The following is a 10,000-nucleotide window of genomic DNA, read 5'->3' on the forward strand; positions in this document are numbered from 1 at the left end:
AAACCCTAAACCCTAAACCCTAAACCCTAAACCCTAAACCCTAAACCCTAAACCCTAAACCCTAAACCCTAAACCCTAAACCCTGGGTGCTCAGCTGCGCACTCGGGCTGCAGCGCTACGCGGCGTTGGCTCGCGCTGCGCTGCACGCCCCAAACCTAAACCCCAAACCCTAAACCCTAAACCCTAAACCCCAAACCCTAAACCCCAAACCGCAAACCCTAAACCTAAACCCTAAACCCTAAACCCTAAACCCTAGTCACCGGAAGTCGCCGCAGAGGTTCATGGCGTCGTGGTTGCCGAGCAGCAGCAGCACTTTGCTGCCCTGCTGCTGCGCCTGCTGCTGCCACTGGCTGAAGAGCTCATAGAGAAGTTTGCCTTCGGGGCCTCTGTCCACAATGTCTCCAGTCTGCAGCAAAAGTGTGCTGCTGCCAGCAGCCCATTTGCTGCTGCTGTCCACCACGCCCAGGGCCTGCAGCAGCAGCAGCGCGTTTGCTGCGTCTCCGTGCAGGTCCCCCAGCGCCACGATCCGCCCCTCCCACTCCAGCTCCGTCGCTGCTGCTGCTGCTGCTGCTGCTGCTGCTGCTGCTGCAGGGTGCTGCTGCTGCGCTGCTGCAGCAGCAGCACGCCCGCGCTCCCCGGCCAGCACTGCAGCAGCGGCTGCGGCCCACAGCCTCCACAACGCGCTCTGGCCCCGCATCGTCCGCCGCCAGCTGCTGCTGCTGCTGCTGCTGCTGCTGTTGCTGCTGCTGCTGCTGCTGCAGCGTCGCGCGCGGGCAGGCGCTGGAGTCCGCGGAGGCGCGCCGGAGTCTAGCGCGGCTGCAGAACCTGGAGGCCGCCAGCAGCAGCAGCTTTGCTGCAGCAGCAGAAGGTCTGGGGGCGCAGCAGCTGTCGGGGAAGCAGCTTTGGCAGTTTGCTGCGGAAAAGAGAAACTGGAAGTGCAGAAGTGCAGCAGCAGCAGCAGCAGCAGCAGCAGCAGCAGCGCGGCGCGACCCCCAGCAGCAGCGCGGGCGCAGAGCTGCAGCAGCGCGACGAGCAGCGCAGCGCGCGCAAAGTCGACAGACAAACCGCAAAGAAGCAGCAAAAACGAAAAGGAAATTCAAAAAGAATATTTGTTGCGGAAAAAAATCCGAAAAAGGGCTTCGGGCAGCGCATGCGCGAGGGAAAGAAAGCCGGAGTGTCTGCTGGCTACGGCTGCGCAGCAGCCGCCGCGCGGGAGGCGCGGAAAGCTGCGGAAAAAAAGCGAAAGCGAGTTTTTTTTGAATAAATTTGAATTAATTTGAATTAATTTGTCAACTTAAACAAACCTTGAAGAACTTCGGTGGTTATTGGGTTGGGAATCTGCAAAAGAGAGGCGTGGGGGCTGCGCAGGCGGGCGCTGCGGCTGCGGCGGCTGACGGACCATTGCGTGGAGCGGCTCGAAGGCCGCGAAGACGAGATCTCTGTTTTAAAAAGGAAAAAGAAATGCATTTTGAATTTAATTTCCAGTTTTTGTTTTTGAACTGCAACAAACACTCGCCGAATCCGGTTCTTGTGCACGTTGAGCAGCCGCTGCTTCTCCGCCGCGTAGTCTTCCTCGTCCAGCCGCCGCTCCGCTTCCTCGAGCTTAACCAGCGAATCTGCGTTTAGTTTTTTGCAAATAACATTTAAATTGAATAAATAATTCTTTTAAGTCGCCGATTAAGCGAAAGATTCACCCAAAGAGGCCAGCGTGTCCTGCGTGTCTTCCACTGGCGCCTGCAGTTCAAGTTCAAGTTTGCGGCCGCGAACTTGAATTGTTTCGCCGCACGTGAATTCGAATTTGAAAATCCGGAGCTCCCGTCAGCGCCGCGTTCAGCGCACTCGTGGCTCCCTGAGCATTTCGAGAAGCGGCAAATTCAAAATTAAATAAATTAAATAATTAAATAAATGAATTAATTAAAAGTTCCGATTCGAAATCCCGCAAGTTGAACTCAGTTTCAGTCTCACGGGCCCCAGCGGCAGGAACCCCGCGCGCTCGCAGCCGACAAAAGCCGGAAAAAAGAAATAAATTGCAACAACTTCCACTCCGAAGAGCCCGCAGCTGCTGAGGAATTTCATTTTGTGCAAAAAAGTCCAAAAACGAGCCAAAAAGCAGCAGCAGAAGTGCAGAACTGAACAGCAGCGCGGGCGCGTTTGCTGCTGCAGCTGCGCAGCTTCGCGAGCTGCGCATACACCTGAAACGCCGCAGCAGCTGCTGCTGCCAGCTCTCCTCAGCAGCAGCAAATTGCGAAGCAATTCAGTTCTAAACTGGCAATTTATCTCAAATAGCAGCAGCAAAAGTCAATAAAGGGCATAGGCATTCCTATCTTCTCAAGAATCCCGTTGCTTCCCGCAGTTTCGTGGCTTCTTTCCGCTTCCCAAGCGGCTTGCTGCTGCTGCTGCAGCTTCCCGCTGCAGCTGCCTCGGCAGCTGCAGCAAAACGCCGCGCAAATTAACTGCATTTTAAAGACAAGTTCGAAAACTAAAGCCTTTTTGCTTTTCCCGCGGACTGGCTGGGCAAAAAGCCACACAAATTATTTGCTGCTGCAGACAAAAAGCCCCTCACTTCCACCTCTTCGGGGCTGCCTGGCCGGCCCTGGGGGCCTTTGCCCCTGCAGAGAGGCCCCGCTGCAGCACGTGCTGCGCAGTCCCGCTGCTGCTGCTGCTGCTGCTGCTGCTGCTGCTGCTGCTGCTGGGCTCCCCGGCCACTCGCCGGGGAAACATGGTGCTGCTCCTTCGGGGTGTTTCCTGTGGCTTCTTCGCTGCTGCTTTTGCTGCTGCTGCTGCTGTTCCAGCTGCGCCCTTGGGCTGCGCTGCGCCCGCCCTAGCCGACTTTGCTGCTGCTGCTGCTGGCGCTGCTGCTGCTGCTGCTGGTGCTGCTGCTGCGCCCCCTCGCTGCTCTACTGAGTGGCGCTTCTGCACAGGGGCCCCTGAGCTGCTGCTGTTGAACTCTTTGCTGCCAGCTAAACCCCCCCTAAGGGGGGCCCCCCTGCTGGACCCACCCCTCAGCAGCAAAGTTTGTGGGGCCTCTTTGCCTCTGCTGTGTTGCTGCTTCAAGAGACTAGCTCGAGTCGTTGCTGCTGCAGCAGCAGCAGGTGCTGCTGCTGCTGCTGCTGCTGCTGCGGGGGCCCCCCGCTTCTTCAGGGCCTCAGCTGCCGGCCTGCTGCTGCTCTTGGGGGCCCCCTCTGCGCCTCCCCCACTCCTCTTGGGGGCCCCCACGGGGGCCCCCCTCACCCCGGGGGCCCCTTGGTTTGCTGCTGCTCCCTTATGGGCTTCTTTTGCTGCTGCAGCAACGCCACTCTTAGGCCGAGCTGCTCCTCTGGGGGCCCCCAAGCCCTCAGGGGGCCCCCCCGCTGCTGCAGCTGGGGGCCCCTGTTCTTCAAGGGGGGCCCCCAGGGGGGCCCCATCATCAAAGGTTCTTTCTTTAGGGGCCCCCTTCTCTTCGGGGGCCCCCTTCTCTTCAGGGGCCTCGGGGGGCCCCCCTTCATCTTCAAGGGCCCCTTCTTCTTTAGGGGTCCCTTCTTTAGGGGCCCCTTCTTTGGGGGCCCCTTCTTTGGGGGCCCCTTCTTCTTTGGGGGCCCCTTCTTCTTTGGGGGCCCCTTCTTCTTTGGGGGCCCCTTCTTCTTTGGGGGCCCCCTCTTCTTTGGGGGCCCCTTCTTTAGGGGCCCCTTTCTCTTTGGGGGCCCCCTCCTCCTCAGGGGCCCCTTTCTCTTTGGGGGCCCCCTTCTCTTGGGGGGCCCCTTCATCCCCAGGGGCCCCCTCTTCTTGTGGGGCCCCTTTCTCTTGGGGGGCCCCCAGGGCCCCCTCCCTAGAGGCCCCAGCTGTGGGGGCCCCCTGGGCCCCCAGAAGGGTACTGGGGCCCCCAACTCCGGGGGCCCCCGGGGCCCCCTGCCAGGGGCCCCCAGCTGTGGGGGCCCCCTCCTTCTGGGGCCCCTCTTCCCCTTTGCAGATTTGCTGCAGCTCAGCAGCAGCTTCCTCTTTTAGTACCCCTTTAGAATCCTTAGGGGCCCCCCCTGTGCCCTCAGAGGGGCCCCCAGGGGCCCCAGGGGCCCCCCTCTTGGCCTCTTCAGGGGGGCCCCCCACGCCCCCTGCGGGGCCAGGGGGGCCCCCAGGGGCCCCCCTGGCCCCAGGAGGGGCCCCCACTGCAGCAGCAGCAGCAGCTGCATCTTGGGGGGCCCCCAGCTCCTCAAAAGCCGGCCTTTCCTCCCCAGGGGCCCCTCCTAGACCCTCCCTGGGGGGCCCCCCTCCCTGGACCCCCGGGGGCCCCTCCAGAGGGGCCCCCGGGGGCCCCCCAGCCTCTGCAGGGCCTTCCTGCCCTTCCCTAGGGGCCCCCCTGCTGCGCTGCTGCTCGGGGGGGCCCCCCCCGGGCTCCGCGGGGCCCCCCTGCTGGCGCTGCGGGGCCCCCTCCTGCTGCTGCTGCTGCTGCTGCTGCTGCTGCTGCTGCTGCGGGGCCTCCGTGGAGGCTGTAGACTCTGCTGCTGCAGGGGCCTCTTCTGAACTCATTTCTACCTGCGCACAACTCAAGCCCTCGCTCGGGGGGCCCCCAGCTTCCCCGGGGGGCCCCCCGGGGGGCCCCCCTGGGGGGCCCCCCGAGGAAGCTGGGGGCCCCTCCGGGGGGCCCCCCGAGGAAGCTGGGGGCCCCTCCTGGGGGCCCTCCAGCCATTCCTGGGGGGCCTCTTCTTCATCAGGGACCTCCTGGGGGGCCCCCAGGTCTTTGTACTGCAAAGGGGCTGCTGCGGGCTCCGCTGCTTCAGCTGCTGCTGCCTTTGCTGCTGCTGCTGCTGTTGCTGCTGCTGCCTCTTCTGGCTGCTGCTGCTGCTGCTGCTGCTGCTGCTGCTGGCTGCTCGTAGGCGCAGTGTCTCGCGCCTTCGTCCCGCTCCGATCCCTTGGTGTCTCTACAGCTGGGACTGTTGCCTCTTCTGGTTTATCCGCTGCTGCTGCTGCTGCTGCTGCTGCTGCTGCTGCTGCTGCTGCTGCTGCAGGTTCTTCTGAGAAAGTCTCTCCCGTCAGCAGCCGCTTTAAGCCAGTTAGCCCAAATGTCATATACGAACTAAAAGTGCCCTCAGACTCCTGCTGCTGCTCCTGCTGCTCCTGCTGCTGCTGCTGCTGCTGCTGCTGCTTCCCCTGCTGCTGCTGCTTTCCCTGCTGCTGCTGCTGCTCCTGGGTGCGCTGCCGTTGCAGCTGCTGGGTAGCCTGCTGCTGCTGCTGCTGCAGCTGCTTCCGCTCCGCATGCTGCTGCCGCAGCGGCTGCTGTACTGCCTTTTTCTGCTCCGGACTCTGCTTCTGCTGCTCCTGCTGCTGCTGTTTCTGCTGCAGTATCTGCTGCTCTTGTTGCTGCTGTTTCTGCTGCTGCTTCTGCTGCTGCTTCTGCTGTTCCTGCTGTTTTTTATGCTGCTGCTTCTGCTGCTGTTGCTGCTGCTGCAGCTGCTGCTGCTGTTCCCTGCTTCCTTCACGCCCACACAGATGCAGCAGAAAAGGACGAGGAGGCAGATCCATGCACCTGCTGCTGCTGTCTGCTGCTGCTGCTGCTGCTGCTGCTGCTGCGTGCATACTACGTCAGACCTGCTGCTGCTGCTGCTGCGTGCATACTACGTCAGACCTGCTGCTGCTGCTGCTGCAGTGCATGTGGCTAGGACTTACCTTGCTGCTTCTTGAGCGCTGCTTCTTCCTGGGGCCTCTTGTCCTCAGCAGCAGCAGCAGCAGCAGCAGCAGGTGCTGCTGCTGCTGCTGCTGCAGCAGGTTCTTCTGCTGCTTCTGCTTCTTCTGTAGTTGTGGTGGAACCCACTGAAGCTGTTGAGTCTCTTTTGGCCCAGCTGTCGGCTGCTGCTTTTCTTGCTGCTACCTTTGCTGCTGCTGCTGCTGCTGCTGCTGCTGCTGCTTCTGCTGCAGCTGAAAAATAGGGACACAGGTGCAGCAGCAAACAGTGAGCGGCGGACACAAAGGCTCCACAATCCAGAGTCTAGGGCTCACAGCTAGGGTTTAGGGTTTAGGGTTTAGGGTTTAGGGTTTAGGGTTCTCACTTTGTGGGGCCTCTGCTGCTACCTCTGCTGCTGGAGGTGCCTCCTCCGTGCTCTCCGTCTGCCCCATCTGCTGCTGCTGCTTGTGTCTCCTCTGCTGCTGCTGCTGCTGTTGCTGCTGCTGCGGTTGCTGCTGCTGTTGCGGCTGCTGCTGTTGCTGCTGCTGCTGCTGCTGCTGCTGCGCGACTGCGACACGGTGAACCCAAGCCTTTCAATGAACTGCTGCTGCTGTGTAGACTCCACAACAGCAGCAGCAATGACTCGCCAAGCAGCAACAGCAGCAAGAGTGGCAGCAGCAGCAGCAGCAGCAGCAGGAACAGTGGCTGCAGCTGCGGCTGCTGCGCGTGCACACGAAAGCAGCTCTGTCCCAAGGATCGGCGTTAACTGGTAGACATATACAGAAACGAGTGGAAGCTGCTGCTGCTGCTGCTGCTGCTGCTGCTGCTGCCACTGACCACCGGCAAGACCGCGATGCTGCTGCGCCAGCAGCTGCTGCTGCTTCTGCTGCTGCAGCTGTGTCAACGGCTGCGCAGCTGATTCTCACTTGAGGCTAACGTCTGGAAGCAGCAGCAGGGACTGCACAGAAGCAGCAGCAGCAACAGCTGCAGCAGCAGCAGCAGCAGCAGCAGCAGTCTCGATTGGACGCCCCAAGGAGATTGCAAACTGCGGTTAGGCTATCGCACTGAACTGAAGCAGAGAAGCTGCCACATAATAAATAAATTGTAATAGTACTAATTTGGGCTAAATGTGTGCAAAAACAGCAGCAGCAGCAGCTGCTGCTGCTGCAGCAGCAGCAGCAATAGTAGCAGCAGCAGCAGCGTATTTGTGTGCAGACTAGCGGTTTCAGCAGCGCGCTTTGCGCGTCGAGCACTTGCAGAAGCTTTTTAATTGTTTATTATTTTAAAAATAAATAAAATGAAATAAATAATTGAAAAGATGAGCGCAATTCGAGCAGCGTCCTTGCTGCGCGCTGTCCGTACACCCCAGAGGCGCCCCGAAGACACCGCGGCTCCCGCTGCGCATCTGGGATCCTTCTAGATCAGCAGCAGCAGCAAATTCAATTTTAATTATTTTAATTTAAACATTTAATAAAATTAAAAAGAAACAAAAAGAGAAGAAAGCTGCGGCCCCGCAAATGCGGCACTCCGACATCTCCTGCTGCTGGAGCGCCCGCCGCCCTAGCAGCTTCGAGGTTTAGGGTTTAGGGTTTAGGGTTTAGGGTTTAGGGTTTAGGGTAGAGATCGCTCTGGCGGTCTTCTCGGCGCAGCAGCATGCTAGCTGCGTGCACTTGGCCGCAGAGTTCTAAGGTTTAGTGTTTAGGGTTTAGAGCTGCGGGCTTAGGGCATAGAGCCCAGAACAAGGGTTTAGGGTTTAGGGTTTAGGGTTTAGGGTTTCCGGCAATGGAGTCTTCCGGGGGAAAGTCGACGGTGACGTTTGCGCTTTCGGAGGAGGCCCCGAGGGCCAACCCGCCGGCAGCAGCAGCAGCAGCAGGAGCTGCTGCAGGCGCTGCAGAGACCCCAGCAGCAGCAGCAGCAGCAGCAGCAGCAGCAGCAGCAGCAGAGGAAGAAGAACCCGAAGCAAACCACCAAGTTGTTGGGGTGGAAATGCTGTGTGCGGGGGCAGTGGAGGTACACCCCCCGCGGCGGCCTGTCTGTACACCTGACGCTGCAGCAACAGCAGCAGCAGCAGAAGCAGCAGCAGCAGCAGCAGAAGCAGCAGCAGCAGCAGCAGCAGTCACTGCAGCAGACTTCCCCAACGTTAAGGCCCTCGACCTCAGCAACCGCAACCTCGTGCGGCTCAACAACTTAGAGACCTTTCGGAGTAAATTAAATTAAATTAAATTAAATTAAATTAAATTAAATTAAATTAAATTAAATTAAATTATTTAATTAAAATTAATTTGATTTAATTCAATCAAATTCATTAAACCAAACCAAACTCAACTATGGCATCAATTCGTGTCGAGCACGCCCCCCTGTAGCCAGCAGCTAAACCCTAAACCCTAAACCCTAAACCCTAAACCCTAAACCCTAAACCCTAGGACTTGCCGCTCGCCATTCCACGAATTAAGCGGCAGCAAATGGAAATGGAGTTTTTGAAAGGCAGTGTACGTACACCCGAGCTTAGCAGCAGTGAGCGCCAAAGTCAAATTAATGAAAACTTTGAGAAAAAAGAAAAGAATTAAATTGCTGCTGCAGCTGCAGCTGCTGCTGCAGCTGCTGCTGCTGCTGCAGCTGCTGCTATAGCTGCAGCAGCAAAGGTCACTTGGGGTCAAAAAGGCGTGCCCGAGCAGGCTCTCGCAGCACCAGCAGCAGCAGCAGCAGCAGCAGCAGCACTAGCAGTAGCAGCAGCAAAAGCAGCAGCAGTAACAGCAGCAAAAGCAGCAGCAGTAGCAGCAGCAAAAGCAGCAGCAGTAGCAGCAGCAGCTGTAGCAGTGCCAGTGGAAGCAGCACCAGCGGAAGCAGCAGCAGCAAAGCAGTGTGGGTTTGAGCGCCGCTGCCCCAGCTGCTGCTGCTTTGCTGCTGCTGCTGCTGCTATTTAACACTTACGTCTGCTGCTGCTGCTGCTGCTGCTAAATCGTCTATTACTGCTGCTGCTGCTGCGAAGTTCGCCACCAGTCCTGCTGCAGCAGCTGCTGCCGCCACGAAGTGCACACTGAAGTGCGCTGCTGCTGCTGCTGTTGACTCGCCAACGACTACTACTGCTTCCGCTGCTGCTGCTGCTGCTGCTGCTGCTGCTGCTGCTGCTGCTGCTGCTGCTGCTGCTGCTGCTGCTGCTGACTGGCTGGAGCGTTTGAACGCTTCGAACAATTTGCTGCGGAACGTGGACATGGGCCCTTTCAATTTGCTGCTGCTGCAGTCTTTGGATCTTTCCTTCAACAACTTGAGCAGCGTGGGGGGCCTCGCGCTGCTGCCGCTGCTGCAGCAGCTGCTGCTGAGCCACAACAAGATCAGCAGCTAAAGCTTTCTTAAAAGCTGCTGCAGCATTTCGCTGCTGTGTCTTGCCCACAACAGCATATCGGACTTTGCGGAGTTGGGGGTTTTGCTGCTGCTGCCGCAGCTGCGGGCCCTGTGTCTCAGCAACAACCCCCTCACGCAGGACAGCAGCAGCAGCAGCAGCAGCAGCAGCAGCAGCAGCCGCAGGATCCTCTCCCTGCTGACCAACCTCTCTTACCTCGACTGCAGAGCTGTCTCGCAGCAGCAGAAAGCAGCAGCAGCAGAAGGGCTGCTGCCCGACCACTACCAGCAGCAGCTCGACCTGCTCCGCAGCTACCAGCAGCAGCAGCAGCAGCAGCAGCAGCAGCAGCAGCAGCAGCAGCAGCAGCAGCAAGACGTCGACAGCTGGTTCGCCCTGCCCCCCGCACTTGTCTCCACAATCTTCGGAAAAGAATTTGCTGCTGAAGTTTCTTGCCTCAGCTGCCTGCAGCCCCTCAAGGAAGCTTTTATTCAGGCCCTCTCCCCCATTGTTGCTGCTACCAGGTGCTGCTGCTGCTGCTGCTGCTGCTGCTGCTGCTGCGGCTGCTGCTGCTGCTGCTGCTGCGGCTGCGGGTGCTGCTGCGGTTGCTGCTGTGGCTGCTGTTGTGGCGGCTGCTGCTGCAGCTGCTGCTGCGGCTGCTTCTATTGCGACTGTTGCCGCGGCTGCTGCTGCTGCTGTTGCAACTGCTGCTGTTGCGGCTGCTGCTGCTGCTGCTGCTGCTGCCGCTGCTTCTACGGATCTGCTGCTGTTCGTGCTGCTCTTTTTGTTGTTCTCTGGGCGAATGAAAAGACGCAGCCGCTGCTGTCGCTGCTGCTGCTGCTACTTCTGCTGCTGCTGCAGTTGCTTCTGCTGCTGCCTCTGCTGCTGCTGCCTGCTGCTGCTGGATATGCTACTATTGCGCTCTAAGGGAGCTATTTAGCTTTGCTCAGTGCTTAAGGCTCAGGGTTTAGGGTTTAGGGTTTAGGGTTTAGGGTTTAGGGTTTAGGGTTTGGGTCCAGGAAGGCTTTGGA

General features: G+C 59.1%; 3 protein-coding genes across 3 annotated transcripts in view; 1 reads left to right on the forward strand and 2 right to left on the reverse strand.

Moving 5' to 3' along the window:
* Positions 1-256: 256 nt before the first annotated feature.
* On the reverse strand, positions 257-697 carry ENH_00042600 (serine/threonine protein phosphatase, putative; the record flags this gene model as incomplete). Its single annotated transcript, XM_013585333.1, has 1 exon — positions 257-697. One exon carries the CDS (start codon positions 695-697, stop codon positions 257-259), a length of 441 nt encoding a protein of 146 aa, XP_013440787.1.
* A 1,862-nt stretch (positions 698-2,559) lies between these two features.
* ENH_00042610 (hypothetical protein, conserved) lies at positions 2,560-7,037 on the reverse strand (the record flags this gene model as incomplete). The annotated part of the gene is made up of 4 exons (XM_013585334.1): positions 2,560-5,444; positions 5,638-5,886; positions 6,018-6,200; positions 6,995-7,037. 4 exons carry the CDS (start codon positions 7,035-7,037, stop codon positions 2,560-2,562), a joined length of 3,360 nt encoding a protein of 1,119 aa, XP_013440788.1.
* Positions 7,038-7,414: 377 nt separating this feature from the next.
* ENH_00042620 (leucine rich repeat protein, putative) overlaps positions 7,415-10,000 on the forward strand; it is a gene marked incomplete at both ends in the record, with an annotated part of 4,143 nt that continues 1,557 nt past the window's right edge. Inside the window, 4 exons of the mRNA XM_013585335.1 lie at positions 7,415-7,835; positions 8,219-8,498; positions 9,029-9,493; positions 9,989-10,000. The exon at positions 9,989-10,000 is cut by the window's right edge and continues 94 nt beyond it. Coding sequence (XP_013440789.1) covers positions 7,415-7,835; positions 8,219-8,498; positions 9,029-9,493; positions 9,989-10,000 — 1,178 coding nt within the window. The remainder of the gene's footprint in view (positions 7,836-8,218; positions 8,499-9,028; positions 9,494-9,988) is intronic.

Source organism: Eimeria necatrix, genomic scaffold, assembly GCF_000499385.1.
Source record: "Eimeria necatrix Houghton genomic scaffold, Enh_scaff318, whole genome shotgun sequence".
Lineage (NCBI taxonomy): Eukaryota > Apicomplexa > Conoidasida > Eucoccidiorida > Eimeriidae > Eimeria > Eimeria necatrix.